The sequence below is a fragment of the Emydura macquarii genome, unplaced genomic scaffold (genome assembly GCF_026122565.2).
Source record: "Emydura macquarii macquarii isolate MOO-44397 ecotype Brisbane River unplaced genomic scaffold, CSIRO-AGI_Emac_v2 contig_3220, whole genome shotgun sequence".
NCBI lineage: Eukaryota > Metazoa > Chordata > Testudines > Chelidae > Emydura > Emydura macquarii.
The window spans coordinates 168,113-188,736 of NW_027133357.1; the positions used below are offsets into that span (position 1 = coordinate 168,113).

The 20,624-nt window shown below is 40.7% G+C and overlaps 1 protein-coding gene across 2 annotated transcripts in view; it reads right to left on the reverse strand.

Moving 5' to 3' along the window:
• The window catches only part of KDM5B (lysine demethylase 5B), a 131,422-nt gene that overhangs the window by 42,597 nt on the left and 68,201 nt on the right, over positions 1-20,624 (reverse strand). For both annotated transcript variants that reach the window (XM_067531816.1, XM_067531815.1), the window contains 5 exons: positions 20,362-20,481; positions 19,555-19,713; positions 13,364-13,545; positions 3,923-4,085; positions 1,789-1,908 (listed from right to left, as the gene is read on the reverse strand). In XM_067531816.1, coding sequence (XP_067387917.1) covers positions 1,789-1,908; positions 3,923-4,085; positions 13,364-13,545; positions 19,555-19,713; positions 20,362-20,481 — 744 coding nt within the window. The remainder of the gene's footprint in view (positions 1-1,788; positions 1,909-3,922; positions 4,086-13,363; positions 13,546-19,554; positions 19,714-20,361; positions 20,482-20,624) is intronic.

Genomic DNA, 20,624 nt, shown 5'->3' on the forward strand with positions numbered 1-20,624 from the left:
GAGAAGCTGCTCTCTCATCACTGAGGTGCACTTGCATAAATCTTACATTACCTCTGTATCTAACAGCTGACGTGCATGGAAGAAGTGCAGTTTTCCTGGTTACTTTTTCCAAGTGAAATCAATATGAAAACCTCATCCTAGGGCACAGTATTTCCTAGGAGATGGAATAAGTGGATGTCTACAGATGGTGGATTAGAGCTAGACTACTTGGTCACGACAGAAACTTGGAAATTCCAATGTGAACCATGTTTCACAGCCTATTCTGATTTTGTTCTTTTCTAAATAATAAATACGTTTCAGATTTTGTCATGGTTATTTTTTAGTAAAAGTGAGGGATAGGTCATGGGTAATAACCAAAAATTCACAGAAGCACCTGACCTGTCCCTCACTTTTAATAAAAATAATTGTCACAAAATGGGGCTGACTGAGCGATGACAGCCCGTGGTGGCTGACAGCTCTGGCCCCACCACCTCAGGGTTGAAGCAGAAAATGTCATGCAGGTCTGGAAGTCATAGAATCCATGAATTCTGTGACCTCCGTGGCATAAACATATCCTTAATAATAAAGGACAGTTCCAATCCTTACCTACCAACACAAAGTATTATCATAAGAGGGTTAAATACTTTTAAAGATTTAAGGAGTTTAAAAGTGCTGCTTAAAATAGAAGTTTAACATTCAAAACCAGTGAAGTGGTGAATGAGCCCAAAAGAGTTCCATTCCACACTGATGTAACCTGAAGATAATCACATTGAATAAATATTATTAATTATTTGTACAGGTCCTATGAGCCCCAGACATGGAGCAGGACCTTATTGTGGTAGGTGCTGTACAAACACAGAACGAAAAGACAGTCCCTGCTTCAAGCAGCTTACAATCTAATTAAATACTATTTACTGTCAAAAAATGGGTAAGACAAACTTGGAGCTCTTGGGACATAATTTTCATCAGACTGCAGTAAATAACTGTTCCAAAATATAATGTATATGCCGTAAGTATCTTTTTAAAGGTGTCTGAAGAAAGATGGAAGAGTCCCTATGCCCAATTCTGAATAATAATTTTCCTGTAACTAGGTCAGGAATGGGCATGGAGGTGCAAAAAAGGTAGCTTTAAGCAGCCTGTATTTTCATGGTGTGCAGGACTCTGTCCAGTCCCCAGTATAAATTAAAGCAGCCCTGAAGCTGCTCTGACTCTTGCTCTGCTTCTCCAGAGCTCTTATGGGCACTGGGAAGCAGAGCATACCCATAGTTCAGTGAACTCTGGCCATACCCCCAGGACCAAAATGTTCTGTTTGCTGAGGGCTGGGAGCAGAAGCTGCATAGAGTCTTCTCCAATTCTGCATAGTTTGGGCAGGCCCCCTGCCTAACAGGTATTCTCAGGGGGCTGCTTCCATCGCTCAAGGGCCTTACTGTAACTAAGAATCACAACCTATATATATAATTGATGCTTGATTCTTTTAGGGGCATTGGGTGAGAAGGAAGTATTCAATCCAGTCCACTAAACTCATTTTACAGCTAGTTTAGTATTCTGAAATCACTAAACTATGTAAAGATAAAACTGAAGTGTTTTCAGTTTCTTAGCTACTTAGAAGTATTGCTCAAAGTGAAAAATAGCAAAACACCATTATATATGCTGTGTTTTCCTTGGTCATTGTGCACTAGGAAAATTCTTCTTTATGCCTTCCATTTAGCTTATTCAAGTGAGATTGTGCATGCACAATAAAATTACTACCACATTATTTAGTAAGCATATGCTTTTACTGAAAATTCACGTTATGTCTTTAAAACATACCCAATCAACTGTGCAGAAGTTCACAGCTTCAGCAAAATTGAAACCCTGGTTAAAGCCACTGTGATAGGCTCTTGGAAATGTAATCACAAATTCTCCAGCACACTGGTTGGTTCGGTAAACCTAATAAAAACAAGAGACAAACCAAGGTGATTTCTGACAATGGGTGAGAGCTACATAGAGGTAGCGGCTGAGATTTTTAAAGCCCCCAAGAGGAAGGGGATGCCCAATGCCCATTCATTTAGCTTAAAGCCCTTAAAAAAATCTCAGCCAAAGAGTTACAGTATTCAGAAAGCACAGGTATTAAACCTGCGCGTCAAGAGACTGCAGGTAAATTCCTAATGCCAACAATTAGGTTGGAAAATGCTGACAAAACAAATGGCAGCATGACTCCCAGCACAGCGTGTTACTCATCCTTACTGGTAGACAGAGTTGCTGCTCAGCCACTATATGTACCGCAAAGGTAGCAGGTATTTTTCTAAAATATAAGAGCTCATATTTTTTTCAAACAAGAAACAGCAAATTTGGCTTTTAATAAAACCAAATATTCTAGTGCTTGGTGGCAGACAGGTTTTTTTGTTTTGTTTTGAATATACATTTTTCTAGGGCTATATCAAATTTCCTCTCAGTTCTGAGCAAGGGGCAGTGTGAAGATGTGCTGCTACAGAAAGATCAATGAAGAGGAAGTGTGACTGAATTTGCACAGCAGGGAGGCGAGTATGTTACACTGACTCATTACAACAAATTCCTCCTTCCCCTTGTGTTCAGCCAGCACTGGTGAGTGGCCTGTGGGGTACTACAGTCATGGATCTGCCTAATTCCCAACCCCATCCAACCAATTAGATTAGTATTGGGAGTGCAAGTCCCTGCTGCTCTCCCAAGCCTGGCCACAAGATGTAAGTGTGTTTGACGTGGCCACACAGGAGAATAAAGTGAGGACTTCCTTCCCCAACCCGCCCCTCCCCTCCACCAATGCAGCCCTAAGTATGGCTAAAGCACAGTCTAGACTTTACAGAGTAAATATGCAGCTGTCAATTAATGTGACCTCACCGATCATCTTCAATCAGGACACGGTAAACCTGTATATTTCACACATCTTTGTGACTGACTGACTGCAGCTATCGTTGCAATTCTGAGATGCATGTATTTGTTAAAGAAGTATTTAAAATGAGAGCCTTATGCCACATTTCACAAGTGATATATGAAAATCACTAGCGTCTTCATAAAGAGTAAATAAGTTTAAGATTAGTGAACTGCTGTAGTATATACTGAGGAGCAAACAAAGGGAAGGAGATGTTTAAAACTGCGCAGATCGGGAAGGGGAGGAGCTTTGAAGTTACCTGTAATTTCTCCTTTTCTGCAGACCTAGCACTCTTGGGTTTTTGTAAACAGCATTAGAGCAAGCAGGAATTCTCACAACTTAAAATTTCTGAGTCTCTGAAATCACACTTTAGGTACATTAAACTGCCTCACTCCCTCTATGTTTTCACTGGGTTCTAAAGTCAGCTCCTTTCAAAAGCCAATTAAGTACATCCTTTCAAAGTCTTAGAGGAAGAAGGATGAGTGATGATTTTTTTTTGTAATAGGTAAATATTGACCCAGAATGACAGTAAATATGAGAGGGGACAGGTGTAGATGAGGCACTGCAAAACTATTCAGCACTGCTGGGAAGATCTACAAAGAAGTCATGGTTCCCCTCCCTCTACTGGGAAGATGTATGCCAAACAGTGTCAGAAGGGAAATAAGCTTGGAACACATAGGGGGCAGCCAAGAGTTCTAGTGTCCAAAAGATGCCTGACATGCCCCCAACAAGTGCCTCAAAACCTCAAACTCTTCATGTGGAAGATGGACTTAGGAATGGAAATCCACTGAGACAGGTCTCTTTGGAGAAGAGCATGTGAAATAACAATCTTAAGTGACTCTAAAAAGCAATGACTGCATTGCCCATCCTTTCAAACCAATACATATCCGTTCAAACAGATTTAATAAGTATATTGTTTATATACTGTGCAACATAGGCATAAGCTACTATAAAGTTGTGTTAACACAACTGGTTTAAATGGTCAACCTTGCAGAAAAAGCCAACATAAAAGAAGAGGGGAAAAATGACAATGAGCATAAAGCTACAATGACATACAGGCACTCCGTGGGCCATCAGTGTATTTGGGTTCATAATGGTGACAAGCTGATGCAAAAGATCAGGCTGGGACACAAATAACTCAGGAGCCAGCTTCTTCATTACATCTTCCAGCTGCTCAGCTGCATACCCTGGGGCTCCATACCACGTTTTAGGCTCCCCCCTGCAAGAAAGTTTAAAAAAAAAAAAAAGAGTTAAATATAAAGAAAGTTGTAAGTTCACATTTACAGACTCTTGCTTCACAACAACACATTGTATGGAAAGGACTCTGATTAAGCAATATTCAGGAGTGAACTGAGGGCTTGTCTACGTGGTGAGGTACTGTGCTGTATGGGGGTGTGATTTCCACAGCTCACTAATGCACTGTGCATTAATTGGTCCATATAGACCCTGCTGCTGCACTTTAAGGAAGCACTGTTTGAAACAGTTCTGTTACAGCACACTAGGGAGCCTTTAGTTCACATGGACCAGTTAATGTACAGCACATTAGTGCACTTTAGAAATCACACCCCATAGAGTGCATTACCCCACCATGTAGACAAGCCCTAAGAACCTATGCACCATCCTAACTCTTAACATTTAATAACACAGGTTTTCCTTCAGACTTAACTCTTAACTGGTTAGATAGCTGAGTGTGTAATTTAAGGTATTCTGAAAAGTGACTTACAAAAGTATATTGTGGAATTCCACTTTTATTGCCACTTTACTCAAGAGCAAATCTGCTCAGTTTAGTGTTATTTCACGGAAAATGCGACAAACTCCATCTGGGGTCTGACAACCAAAGCAAGTTCTTTCTGGCTGAGGCATTATTCCCATAGAAGCAATATATAACAAATGGAAGAGGGGGAAATAAATAGCAAAGGATATAAAATTAGAAGTTATGAAGTACAGAAAATTGATAAGAAAAGCTAAAAACCATCAGGGAAAAATCCAGTGCTGGAAGAAATTTATTTAAAAACATATTCAGAACAAAAGAAATCCTAGCAAGCATCTAGGACCAACACTAGATAGTTATGATAAAATTTTTAATAATGATGCAGAAAAGGTAGATGTGTTCAAAAAGTATTCGTGTTCAGTATTTGGAAAGAAGGAGGATGATGTGCTTGTATCATAAGGATGATGAAGTATTTTCTAGTCCATTAATAACAAAGAAGGATGTTAGATGGCATCTACTAGAAATGAACATTTTTAAAGTCAACAGGCCCAAATAACTTGCACCCAAGAGTCTTAAAAGAGTTGGCTGATGAGATCTCTGGCCCACCGATGTCAATTTTTAATAAATCTTGGAATATCAGGAAATTCCAGAAAACTGGATGAGCTCTCAAGCCAATATTCAAACTGTGCAAGCAGGATGACCTGGATAACTAAAGGCCCATTAGATGACATCTGTCCTTGGGGAAAAACATAATTAATGTCAGTCAACATGGTTTTATGGAAAACAGGTATTGTTAATGAAAGAATTCAAGTTTGCTTAAGATTGCAAGTTTGGTCAACAAAGATAAAAGTATCTGCATAGATGTCAAACTTTGGTAAGATTTAGTTCCACATGACATGCTGATTAAAAATTACCATTATACAATATCAATAACTGACAGATCTCAAAAAGTAGTTGCATCAGATGCGGTGTTTCTAGAGAGGTTAAGATCATAATAATGGCCATACTGGGTCAAACCAATGATCCATCTAGCCCAGCATCCTGTCTTCCGACAGTGGCCAATGCCAGGTGTTTCAGAAGGAATTAATAGAAGAGGTAATCATCCCATCGGCCATTCCCAGCCTCTGGCAAACAGCAATCCCCACCTATCCTAGTTCTTCTTTTAACCCTGTTATAGTCTTGGCCTTCACAACATTCTCTGGCAACAAATTCCATAGGTTGACTGGGCGCTGTGTGAAGAAATACTTCTTTTTGTTTGTTTTAAACCTACTATCTATTAATTTCATTTGGCAACCCCTAGTTTTTGTGTTGTGAGGAGTAAATAACTTTCTACTTTCTTATCTACTATTTACTTATCTACTTTCTCCACACCAGATATGATTGTATAGCCTATGGAATCAAAGAATTAATCATAAAATTGATTAATAGAATGCCTGGTCTGAAACTGGTCATAGAAGGCCTGGCCTGAAGTTGTAGCCTGAAACTGAAATAGAAGCCCCAGGCTAAACCATTAATAGAATGCCTCAACTGAAATTAGGATAAAGATGTTAAAATCCCACAAGAGATCTCTGAACCACACCCCAGATGCAAGTTCTCTATTATAAGCCTTAAGCCTTTTGAAGTCTATGAACAGACTTCACCTGTTTTGATAAGTACCGGTACCTGGCCCCCCCCCCCCCCCCCTTTGTTTTACTGGCCCCATAGAAACTCACTCCATACAAATTAGCATCTGAACAGGTATTGTGTAACCACCCATCTTCGGGAGTTAACCAGGGTCCCTGAAAACTACATTGTATGCTCAAGTGACTCATTGGGCGTTCCTGTGAGGGCGTCTGGTGTGCCCCACTGTGCATTGTGATTGTCTTTCCTGTTAAGTATAAACTGTTAATCAAATTCCACTATACGATCAACATGTAAATGAACCTAAGCAACCCCTATATAAGTCTTTTGTATCTGGTAGCCAGGTGAAGTACATTTGCCCAGCATCCAGACATGCTGCTTGACTTCCCTATAGCCACCTGGGTTTTCCCTATAGCTATAGTATTCCCCATAGCTATGGTTATGTGATTGTGTGTGTCACAATTAAAGCTGCACCCGATCCAACTCTAAAATGTAGCAGTGTGATTCTTTCCACGACAAACCCTATATCATATCCCCCCTCAGTCTTCTCTTTTCCAAGATAAAAAGTCCCAGTCTCATTTAACCTCTCCTCATATGAAGCTTTTCCATACCCCTAATCATTTTAGTTGCCCTTTTTTATACATCTTCCAATTCCAGTACATCTTTTATGAGATGGGGTGACCAAATCTGCATGTAGAATTCAAGATATGGGCATACCATGGATTTATAAAGAGGTAATATGATATTTTCTGTCTCATTATCTATCCTTTTCCTAATGATTCCCTACATTGCTTGCTTATTTGACTGCTGCTGCACAGAGTGGATGTTTTCAGAGAACTATCCACAATGACTCCAAGATCCCTTTTTTGAATGGTAACAGCTAATTTAGACCCCAACATTGTATATGTATAGTTGGAATTATCTTTTCCAATATGCATTAGACTTTTTATTTATCAACACTGAATTTTATCTGCCTTTTTGTGCCCAGTCATCCAGTTTTGTGAGATCCCTTTATAACTCTTCACTGTCTGCTTTGGACTTAACTATCTTGAGTAGTTTTGTATCATCTGCAAATCTTGCCATCTCATTGTTTACCCCTTTTTCCAAATCATTTATGAATATGTTGAACAGTACTAGTCCAAGGACTGACCCCTGGGGGACACCACTATTTACCTCTCTCCATTCTGAAAACTGACCATTCATTCCTACCTTTTGTTTCCTATCTTTTAACTAGTTACTGATCTAGACCTTCCCTCTTCTCCCAAAACCGCTTACTTCGCTTAAGAGCCTTTGGCGAGGGACCTTGTCAAAGGCTTTCTGAAAATCTACGAATACTATATCCACTGGGATCACTTTTGTCTACATGCTTGTTGACCCCCTAAAAGAATTCTAGCAGATGGATGAGACATGATTTTCCTTTACAAAAACCATGTTGACTCTTCCCCCAAAAATTGTGTTAATCTATGTGTCTGATAACTCTGTCCTTTACTATAGATTCAACCAATTCGCCTGGTACTGAAGTTATGCTTACTGGCCTGTAATTGCCAGGATCGCCTCTAGAGCCTTTTTTAATAAATTAGCATCACATTAGCTATCCTCAGGTCATTTAGTACAGAAGCTGATTTAAATGATAGGTTACATACCACAGTTAGTAGTTCTGCAATTTCGCATTTGCGTTCCTTCAGAACATTTGGGTGGATACCATCTGGTCCTGGTGACTAGTTACTGTTTAGTTTATCAATTTGTTCCAAAACCTCCTCTAATGACACCTCAATCTGGGATAGTTCCTCAGATTTGTCAGCTAAAAAGTCTGGCTCAAGTTTGGGAATCTCTCATACATCCTCAGCCGTGAAGACTGATGCAAAGAATTCATTTAGTTTCTCCTCAATAGTCTGATCTTCCTTGAGTGCTCATACAGTATCTTGATCATCCGTGGCCCCACTGGTTGTTTAGCATGCTTCCTGCTTCTGATGTACTTAAACATTTTTTTGCTGTTATTTTTTGAGTCTTTGGCTAGTTGTTCTTCAAATTCTTTTAATTCTCCTTTCTATTTTCCTCAATAGGATTTAACTTCCACTTTTTAAAGGATGCCTTTTTGCCTCTAACTGCTTCTTTTACTTAGTTGTTTAGCCATGGTGGCAGTTTTCTGGTCCTCTTACTATATTTTTTTAATTTGGGGTATACATTTAAAATGAGCCTCTATTATGGCATCATTTAAAAGTTTCCATGCAGCTTGCAGGGATTTCACTTTTGGCACTGTACCTTTTAATTTCTGTTTAATTAACTTCCTCATTTTTGTGTAATTCCCCCTTTTTTAAATTAAATGCTACCATGGTGGGCTTCTTTGGTGTCCCCTCTGTCCCTCTCCCCCACCGCCACAGGAATGTCACATTTGATTATGTTATGGTCACTATTACCAAACGGTTCAGCTATATTCACCTCTTGGACCAGATACTGTGCTTCACTTGGGACCAAATCAAGAATGGCCTCTCCTTTTGTGGGTTCCAGGACTAGCTGCTCCAAGAAGCAGTCAATTAAGCTGTCAAGAAACTTTATTTCTGCATCCTATCCTGAGGTGACATGTACCCAGTCAATATGGGGATAGGGAAATCCCCCCTTATTATTGAGTTTTTATTTTTATAGTCTCTCTAATCTCCTTGAGCATTTCACAGTCAATATCACCATCCTGGCCAGGTGGTCAGTAGTATATACCTACTGCTATATTCTTATTACTCAAGCATGGAATTACTATACATAGAGATTCTATGGCGCAGTTTGGTTCATTTAAGATTTTTATTTAATTTGAACTCTATGCTTTCTTTCACATACAGTGCCACTCCCCCACCAGTATGACCTGTTATGTCCTTCTGATATATTTTGTACCATAGTATTACTTTGTCCCATTGATTATCCTCATTCCACCAAGTTTTTGTGATGCCTATTATATCATTATCCTCATTTAATAGAAGGCACTCAAGTTCACCCATCTTAGTATTTAGACTTCTAGCATTTGTATCTAAGCACTTTAAAAAATTGTCACTTTTTAGCTGTCTGCCATTATGAGATGTAACTGAATAGGACTCTTTTTCATTTGATTGTTTCTCATCAGATCTTTATCCTCTTCCATCCTCTCCTCCTTACTAGGATATAGAGAATCTCCCCATTAATACATCCTCCACTAACAGACATCTTTGTCTAAACCACGCGCTCCCCCCACCTGTCAGCTTTCCACCAGCTTTTAGTTTAAAAACTGCTCTAACTGCTCTACAACTTTTTAAATTTTACATGCCAGCAATCCAGTTCCATTCTGGTTTAGGTGGAGCCCATCCTTCCTATATAGGCTCCCCCTTTCCCAAAAGATTCCCCAGCTCCTAATAAATCTAAACCCCTCCTCCCTGCATCATCATCTCATCCACTCATTGAGAACCCGCATTTCTGCCCGTCTAACCAGCAGTGTGTGTGGAACTGGACGCATGGATTTCAATCTCTTACCGAGCAGCCTAAATTTGGCCTCCAGGATCTCTCTCCTATCCTTCTCTATGTCATTGGTACCTACATGTACCACGAGCACCGGCTCCTCCCCAGCACTACACTTAAGTCTGTCTAGCTGTCTAAAGAGATTCACAACCTTCACACCTAGTAGGCAAGTCACCATGCGGCTCTCTCAGTCATCACAAACCCAGCTATTTATGTTTCTAATGATCGAGTCCCCCATTACTATTACCTGTCTTTTCCTAATAACTGGAGTTCTTTTCCCCGGAAAGGTAACTTCAGTGCAAGAGGATAACATGACATCATCTGGAAGGAGGGTCCCAATTATGGGATTGTTTCCCTCCGCTCCAGTTTGATGTTCTCCTTCCCTGATACTTTCATCCTCCTCAACAGTACAGAAGCTGTCATGCCGGGGGTGGGACCATTCTACTGTGTCCCAGAAAGTCTCATCTATGTACCTCTCTGTCTCTCTTAGCTCCTCCAGTTCAGCCACTCTGGTCTCCAAAGCCCATACGCAGTCTAAGGGCCAGGAACTTCTGCGCCAAATGCACACATAACACCACCCACCCATGGGGGAGGTAATCATACATGAAGTATTCAGTGCAATAAACTGAATAGCCCTCTCTCTGTTGCTGGACTTCTGCCTGTATTTTCTTTTTACTCCTGCAACTTGTTCTTTTGTTGTTGTTTGGTTTGGTGTTTTTTAATCGGGGGTGGAGTGGGAGGGTTATTGTCTTTAGTTTACAGAATGTTAATGAAGTGTATCTATCATATGATTCTATGTTAATGAAGTGTATCTACCCCCTCACTCTTCCTCTAAACTCCCTTGCAAAACTCCCATTAGCTACCTCTGGTCGCTTAGGAGTGGGCTTTTTAAACCCTGGTTCTCCCTGAGCAGCCCCGTCTCCTGATTAAGGGTTGATGGGGGCTAAAGGGCTTGGGGATCAAAGCCTCGTTAAGAAGCTCAGTCAGCCTTGCCTAGCAGGCCGCTAGGATCAGCACACAGTCCTCCAAACAGACGACACGATATACTTCTGCAAGGATTGGTTCTAAGCCTGAGGCTAGTCAACATTTTCCACAATAATCTGGAGGTAAATATAAAACCATTGCCAATAAAATCTACAGATAACACAGACTGGTGGAATGGTAAATGAGGAGGTGGTCAGCGCAGTAATACATAGCTACCCAGATAATGTGATAAGCGAGGTCCATTCAAACAAAATATGTTTTTATACAGCCCAATGCAATATTATATGGCTGATACAAAATTACTCAAGATAGTTCTTTCCAAAGCAGACTGTGAAAAATTACAAAAAGGATTTCACCAAACCGCGTGATTGGGAAACAAAATGGCAGATAAAATTCAATGTTGAAAAATGCAGAATAACGCACACTGGAAAACATAATCCCATCTATACATACAAAATGACTGGGTCTAAATTAGTTGTTACCACTCACACACGAAAGAGACCTTGGAGTCATCATAGATACTTCTCTGAAAACATCTGCTCACAGTGCAGCAGCACTCAAAAAGGCTAGCAGAATTTTAGGATCCATTAGGAAAGGAACAGATAACAAGAGCCCTGCAAATCTGCACATATCTGCTTTATATCCACTGATATCTGAATCTGCAGCTGCATTGTTTACCATCTTTGCAGATTGCAAATCAGATGCGGATCCAAATTTTTGTATCCGGACCCGGCTCTAACAATGAGATAAGGTGCAGGTCCAGATGCATAAAAACGGTGAAGTGTGGATCATGCATCGGATACAAGTTAATTGTCACAGATGCAGCTCTGATGTGGACCCAAATTTTTGTAAACATGCAGGGCTCTAATAATAAGAAAATATCATAACGCCACTATATAAATCCATGGTACTCCCACATCCTGAATACTGCAAGCAGTTCTGGTCACCTCGTATCTTTTTTGAGATATTAGAATTGGAAAAAGTACAGAGAAGGACAACAAAAATGATTAGGGGGTACAGAACAACTTTCATAGGAGTAGATTTAAAAGACTCGGATTGTTCAATTTGGAAAAGAGATTACTGAGGAGGAATATGATAGAAGTCTATACAATTATGAATGGTGGGGAGAAAGTGAATAAAGTAGCACATTACACATGAACCAGAGTCATCTGATGAAATTAATAGGCAGTAAACAAAATAAACCAAAGGGATCGCACAGTCAACCTGTGGAACTCGTTGCTAGGGGATGTTGAGAAGGCCAAAACTATGAGGTTCAAAAAGGAATTACATAAGTTCATGGAGCACAGGTCCATCAATGGCTATTCGCCAAGATCGCCAGGGATGCAGTTCCATGCTTGGGGTGTCCCTAAACCTCTGACTGCCAGAAGCTGGGATTGGACGACAGGAGATGGATCACTCGATAAAGTGACCTATTCTGTTCACAGCCTCTGAAGCATCTGGCACCGGACGCTGTTGGAAAAGGATAGTGGGCTGGATGGACCATTGGTCTGACCCCGCACAGCCATTCTTATGTTCTTCTTCTCTTTAGGATACTGGGCTAGATGGACCATTGGTCTGACCCTGCATGGCCATTATTATCTTCTTAGGAACAAGGAAAACAAGCCATGCCTACAGTCTAGGAGACACAGAGAGCAAATGTGTTGTTTAACAAGGTGCCATTTCTATAGTCTCTTTGACTATACCACATTTTAAGAGATATAAATTTGCTGATGTGAAAACCCATGAAAGTTCATGACCACTATGAGGGTAGACTTGGGATGGGATGGAGGTGTCACACATTGGGGGGTGCAGGCAGTGCGACACATTGTTCAGAACATGAGTCAGACCTACTGATCTGACCAATGTGTCGCACTGCCTGCACCCCCCAGTGTGTGACACCTCCATCCCATGCTGATCCGAGCAGAACCTGAAGATGGAAACTGGAGTCATGACTGGAAGACAAGCAAATGGTTGGAGCCAGGTGTCAGAGCAGAACTGGAAGCATGGTCAGGAGACAAGATAGTACTCAGAGCAGAACCAGAGTTGTGGTCAGGAGATGAGCAAGTTGGTCAGACCAGGGAGTTTGTAAGAAAGTAAAGTCTGGGGTTGGAGTGGGAACAGGTGAAGGTTGGAGAAAGGATCAGTACATTAAGATGGTCTGGAGCAGCAGTGGGCATGGAATGCATAGAGCAGCCTCTGTACTGCTGTTGCTACAAGGCTTAAGACATTCATCTATTTCATGGCTAAGAAGGATAGCTCCGTTCAATATTGTGATTAAAAAGCTGACTTGATCATAATCTACAAGTACTTATGTGGACAGAAGATTTCTGATAGCACATGACTTAATATCAGACAAAGGAATAAAAAGATCCAATAGCTGTAAATTACAGCTAGACCAATCTAAACTGGAGTTAGGTACAAGTTTTAACACTGAGGATAAGCAACCTTTGAAACAGCTTAGCAAGGGATGTGATGGATGTTCCATCACTTGAAGTTTTTACATCAATATAGCTGAACCACAAGTTATTACGTTTGATGCAGGAATCATTAGGTGAAATTCTATGGCATGTGTAATGTGGGATGTAAGATTAGATGACCATAAAAGTTCCTTTGGCCTTAAAATCTATATACCTATTACTTGAACTTAGTCCCTGCACATCAGCAGGGGCTTTGGGTTATTTCCCTCTCCCCCCCCTGAAACTCACCAGTGCAGATAGTTAATGGAATAGCTCCAGTGGTCCTCAATATGCCAGCAAAATGAAGAAAAGCACATTCCTACATAGAGCCAGGGTAATTTCATTCCACATATATCTGCAGTGATATGAGCAAGCACAGACTGCTCCATCACAGGCATGTTATTCAAATTCCAGCCACTGTCAAGATATTCCTAAAATTGGAACAGAAAAAAGTCAACAGTCTAAGCCACAACAAGTAAATAAAAAAAAGGAAGTGACTTACCTATTCAATAACTGAAGTTCTTCAAGATGTGTTATCTATATGTGCTCCGTGTCTAGTGCATATGCACTGGAGATCAGAAGGCTTTAGCCAGCAGCATCCATTGATCACACCTGCTCCCTGCATAGCCTCAAGCCCTCCCCTCCTTGAGGATATAAAAGAGGGTGGAGTAACCAATTGACCCTCAATTCCCACCCAACTACCCAATCCAAATATTAGGTGTGTAGTGGAACACATATAGACACCACATCTAAAGGACTCCAGTTACTGAATAGGTAAGTAACTTCCATTTTTTCTTTGAGTGCTCATCTATGTGTGTTCCATATCTGGTATCTCCCAAGCAGTATACCATAAAAGGCGGAAGGAGGGGAGGAATACTGTGAGTCTTATTAAAGAGGAATTTTAATACATCGTCAAATTGAGCATCTGTACATGATGCTTCCACAACTGACTAATGTTTTGTGAAGGTACATACATTACCCCACATGGCAGCCCTACAAATATTAATTATAGGAACACCTCTAAATGATGCTGCATGTGCCTTGGTTGAATGTGCTCTAATGTTCCCAGAGAGCTGCAAATTGGTCATATCATAACTTTATACAACGTAACACTCATCTAGAAATTCTCTGGGTTGAAACTGCCCTAGACTTCTCGATCTTTCAGCAATAAACAGCCTTGAGAATGATTTAAATGATTCTATCCCATTAAAATAAAAGGACAAGGCCCATAGAACATTTAATGTGGGCAGTGCAGCTTTATGTAATGTAATGGCCATGAAAAAGGCTGTCTTCATGGACAAATGTAACAAGGAACAAGAACCCAATAGTTTGAAAGTCCTGTAAACATAATAGTGAGATCCCACAAAGGAGTAGGCTGTTGCACAGGGAGAGAAGGGGGGAATTTTAACAAGTCCTTTCAGAAAAAAATTCACCAAAGGATCAGAAAAAACTCTATAACCGAAAACTGGAAAACCATGAGCCAAAACAGCAGCCAAATTGACATGCAGAGAACTAAGTCAAAGACCTAAAGTTTTCAAAGATAAATGGTAATCAAGGTTATTAGGAATGGTCATTTCCACTGGAGAAAGATTGCACTGTGTTCATACACTCAGACATCAAGGCCAGAAGGGACCATCACAATCACGTAGCCTGACCTGCACATTGCGGCCACAGAACCTCAATCACCCACTCCTGTAAAAGGCCCATAACCTCTGACTTATCTACTGAAATCCTCAAATCTTGATTTAAAGACTTCAAATTACAGAGAATCCACCATTCACTCTAGTCCAAAGTAGCAACTGACCCATGCCCTACATTGTAGAGGAAAGCAAAAAAAACCCCAAGGTCCCCACCATTCTGAGCTGGGGAAAATTCCTTCCCGGTCACAAATATGGATATCAGTTAGACCCTGAGCATATAAGCAAGACCCACCACACACTTGGGAAAGAATTCTCTGTAGTAACTCAGAGCCCTCTCCATCTAGTGCCTCATTTCAGGCAATTGGAGACATTTACTAATAGCAGTCATGAATGGACCATCTGCCATTGTAGGCAACCTCATCATACCATTACCTTCTATAAATTTATCAAGCTCAGTGCTGAAGTGAGTTAGGGGTTTTTGCCCACACGTCTCATCTTGGAAGGCTATTCCAGAACGTCACTCCTCTGATGCTTAGAAACCTTCATTCAACTTATTGATGACCAGTTTATATCCATTTGTCCTTCCACCAACACTGGCCCTTAACTTAAATAATTCCTCTCCTTCCCTGATGTTTATCCCTTGGATGTATTTATAGAGAACAATCATAAAACAAAGGATGAGGGGAGTTGTTAGGCTAAACAAGCCAAGCTCTTAAGTCTGTTCTCGTAAAATAGGTTCTCCATTCCTCTGATCATCCTAGTAGCCCTGCTCTGCACCTGTTCTAGTTCAAGTTTATCTTTCTTAAACATGGGAGACCAGAACTGCAAATAGTATTTCAGAGGAAGTCTCACCAGTAGCTTATATAATGGTAATGACACTTCCCTACCTCAACTGGAAATACCTCACCTGATGCATCCTAAGATTGCATTAGCCATTTTCACAGCCACATCACATTGGCAGCTCATAGTCATCCTGACTGACCAATACACCTAGGTCTTTCACCTCTTCTGTCTCTTCCAACTCATATGTCCTCAGCTTATTGCAAAAATTCTTGTTGCTAGTCCCCACAAGTTATCCTCTATCTTCCTGGGGCTCTGAACTCTGGCTTTTTCCATTGTCTCTTCCTCTTTTCTTGTAGAACTAGTGTTGTATTGAAACTAGCTTCTGACTTTTATCAACACCTTCTGAACATCAACAGAATAAGTTTTTTTGAAATTTGTCAGCTAGTTTTCATGCTGTGAGATGTAGGGATGCCAGGGCTGGGTGAAAAGTGGTCCTATTGTTCTGGCTGAATAAGACCACACCAAGCAGAAGTACTGGAGGAAGTACAGAGAGGTTCCTGAGCTCTGGAACCAGTACTGTCTGAGTCAAGTCAGAGTATCAGAAAAACCAGAGCTCTGTCTTGTTTGATTTTCCTCAACATTTGGGAAATTAAGGGAATTTGGAGGTAAGCATAAAACAGACCCCAAGTCCATGAATCAGAAACATATCCACCCACGCTCTATCCCCATTTTGAACAGAAAGCCACACATTTCGTGCGTGCTTGATGATAAATAGATCTGTGTAGGGTATGCCCCACTGATCAAGTACAGACATGAAGACCAGGTCCCTTTAGAGTCCATTTATGATCTTAGATAGTCTGCCAGAGAATTGTGAAGGCCCAGATATCATTATGTTGTACTGAAGTCACCAGTTCCATAAAATGATTTCTTCCTTGCATAAGACAGTGAACCTGGCTCCATGCTGCTTGTTCACATGAAACATTGCTGCAATAGTCTGTCGTAATTTGAATATTTTGACTAGCAGTGACAGAGAGAAAGGTTTCTGGCTCGTGGGCTCTGCTGACATGCTCAAGGTTCAACTGATCGCTGTATTTGGGATCAGGAAGAAATTTCCCCTCAGGTCAGATTGGCAGAGACCAAAGGGGAGTGGGGGTTTCACCTTTCTCTGCAGTGTGGGGCATGAGTCTCTTGCTGGTTTAAACTAGAGAAAATGGTGGATTCTCTGTAACTTGAAATCTTTAAATCATGAATTGAGAACCTCAGTAACTCAGCCAGAGGTTAAGGATCTAATATTTAAGAGGGGATGGGTGAGGTTCTGTGGTCTGCATTGTGCAGGTCGTCACACCAGATGATCAAATGGTCCCTTCTGGTCTTATAGTCTATGAGGTCTAAAACACTGATATGAAGCTGGGTTTTTTGATGAGATCATTTGACCTTCTCTGAGATGGGGCTCCCATTCCAACATTGATGCATGCATGAAAATAAACTTTTCAGGAAATGATGGCGAGAAAGGAACACCCTTACAAACTTGCTGCTGATCCTTCCACCAATTGAGGGAATCCAAGACTTGCTAAGGGATCCACATCATCATGTCCATACTGTGAACACTGGGCTGTAAGGGGTTGTTAATCATCTCTGAAGACAACGTAGATGCAGTCTCACAAATGGAGTTACCGGATTGCATGAGGCCATATGGTCGAAGTGGGAAAAGTGATCTCTGACTGCAGTCAGAGAGTGGATCTGTAACTGAGTGATCAGTTCTGACATGTTATTGAACCAGGCTTGAGGCAGAAATGCCTTCACTGTTGTGGGACCTATTAGGGCCTCAACAAATTCTATTCTTTGAGTTGGAGTTGTGTGACACTTGTCCTTGTTTATTCTGAGCCCCAGGCTGGGGAACAAGCATGTGATCACTGTCCAATACTTATTGGGGAGGGAGAGGGAGGAAGAATCCCACACCAACCAATTATTGAGATATGAGTAAACTAAACTGTTACTATAGAAATATGCATTTTGTAGATCAGGAACTGTGAACCAATCAAAAGGCTCTAGGAGGGAAGGTGGAAGAGAGTGTTACCATCCAAAACCTGAACTGATGTACAAAGAATTTTATATTTCTCAGGTCTAATATTGGACACCAGCCTCCTGATTTTGTGGGAAGCAGAAATTATTGGCAACAGAACCCCTCCTCCATTCCCAAGGGGAACCTCCTCTATAATCCCTAAAGCCAGAAGCAATTGAACCTCTTGCTGAAGTAGACTGTTGTGAGAAGGGTCTCTGAAGAGGGGCAGGGAATGAGAGTGTGGGGTAGGGACCTCCTTAAACTGGACAGAATAGACTTTTTGAATTATTCATCATTTGGTGGTGATACCCTTCCAGGCTTCCTGTGAATAATGCAAACGAGTCCCAAAGAGGTAGGGAAAGAGTAATGATCCTCTAAGATTGGTTGGCAGCTCTCGATGTAAGCATCAAATCAACTTCTTGGACAATGAGAATGTTTTAATATTAGCTCTAGTGGAGGCAGAATAAAGTGTTCTTCTAGAAGGGCATTCATCAAGAAGGGTCTGCTAAGGATGATAAAATGGAGCAGTGAATGGCTTTCACAGCTGTCTCTGGTGACAGGACTTCTTCCTCTTATACTGGAGCTGAAGGAGGCAGAGCCAAGGACAGTACTGCTGCTATTGAATTCGCACAATGCCAGAGAATCAGACACCATTGCCCCTAAGATATTCAGGGTTCTGTTTATGAGACCCAAAGGGATCCAGCGTCAATTCAGAAGCAGATCTCTTTCAAGAGCAAAATACTTGGGGCTTCTCCCCACCCCCACCCTTTTTTTTGGGGGGGGTGTTTTATTAGGGGACTGATCTGTATGCTCCTTTTGAAAAGAGTATTATTACCAACTGCCTATCTGCCTGAGCAGAAGTTAAGGCCACAGCAGGGGTAATTTGTGCTGACAACTGTCCCTGACTGGGAGGATCCTGCCTCCCTACAGGGTCTGAAGCAGGCCTCATTGATTTCTGTAACAGAAAAAGTTTTAGCCTATTTTCTTTAGATCTAGCCTGGTAATGGAATGGAAGTCCCTACATTTCCCCTAACATTTCCTTTACCCACGCAGTGAAAACAATTAGAAAAAGTTTCATTAAGGGTCATAGCAGAACCACATGACTGACAAAAAATTTAAAACCCTCAGGAATTTTGAACTGACATGAGTAAGTTCCCCTACTGGAAAAACAAAACAAAAACAAAAAACACTATTAAACTAAAAACCTATCAAATAAACTATGACATTTGATATGATACTATAACTACCACAAGCTAAACTACTTAAAGATAAACGAATATGTGAATGGACAAGATGGGGCACTGCTAATGGGCTCCATCTCACTGCTAAGAGCAATCGAAGGAAATGAAGGTTGGTTGATCGCTTCGCTCCCTTTTATATATTCAAGAAGAGAAGAAGCTTGAGACTATGCAGGAAGTGGGCACAACCAATGGACACTGCTTGCTAAAGCATTCCAATCTCTAACACATGGAGCATGTGTGTGTTAGACATGGACCACATATAGACAAGACATCAAAGAAGAAGGCAAAACTTCTCAGGGGGCTACTTCTGATAGTAAAAATTAGTCTTTTTAGATTGAAAAAACATACAAATAGGTCAATAGAATAACAAGAATTTGAACATCCAATGCTCGTGCTTCTCTTAAAGAGAATCTCTGTGCTACTAATTGCTACATTAAAATTAGGCTACTCTTTCAAGAAATACAATTTGGAAGCTGTCAACTTCTAAGATGCACACGTGTCATTTTGAAAGTCTGGCTATATATAATTTTAGTTCTTTAGGACTGAAATATTATTTCCTTTTGCCAAAACAGTGCCAGTCATGCATACAGCAGGAATACTCTGTAATACAGAATTACAATAGGTTTCTTTAAATTGAAAAAATTATTCAACACAAGACTTGTATTTTGTAAAACCCTGAAATACCCTGAGCTCAGAGGGCAAATCAAGGCTTACCTCTTCTTCAGGCCTAAGTTTAATTTTCCTATCTCTAACTGGAAAGCCACTGCCAAACTCCTTCGAAGCAATATCAGCCCCATATTCCACTGTGACATCCTCTTCAATGGTGCTAACCAGTCGCCAAAACTCTTTTTCAACCAGTTCTGTGGGAACCATCTGGATATGAAACATGAAAAAGGGAAAATATAAGCTCACACAGAGGGTTGCAGTTCTCAAGGTGCTTATCAATGTACAGGAACCAAAGGTAACAAACACGTGAGATATACAGCAGAAGCAAACTCAAAGAGAAAGTTCACAGAGCTTCAAATATTTCCGCATCATGTCACAGAGACTTTAGCAAGAGACAGACACATCTGATAACCATTGGTTACATCAGGTGTGCACGCTTTCTCTCCCCCCTCCTCCCACACACCTCATCCCCTTGGTTAATAGCTCCTTTCTCAACCTCACAGTAAAAGTTACTTCTTAGTGCAATTATGTAAAACTAAAGCAACACAGCAAAACGTTAGTATTGCTACATCAAATGCTACCTTTTGAATTCAGTAATGAGTGACATTTGGGGCAGAAATTTAAGGAGGAAAATATTTTTGGATTGGGAAGAAAACCTGAAATGTATTTCACAGAAACCAAAATACTAACAAACAGAAACCTTTAAAAATTAATGTAATATTTAAATAAGAGCTTTCCATTTTGGATTTGTTCACATCCAAAACTCAGGATTCTTCCCCACCCCAAGTTTAATATTTTAATAAGCACAAGAACTGAAATCTGAATTACAGCATCATAGTAAGCATATGAACGCACATGTACTGGCATGTTAAAATAGTCTGACTTGAATGCATCGGCCATTTCTCCAAATGTGCGAAGTGTGTAGTCTCTTGCTGCTTGTTCAAAACCAAATGCTTCCTGTGGTTTATTACACTCCTGCAATTAAAATATGATTATTACTGCGAAGGAGTTAAAATAAGACATTTTGCACTTCAGTGCTTTATAAATATAGACCTCAAAGAACTTTACAAAGGTAGATCAGTATTATCCGCATTTTATCAACAAGGAAAAACTGGGGC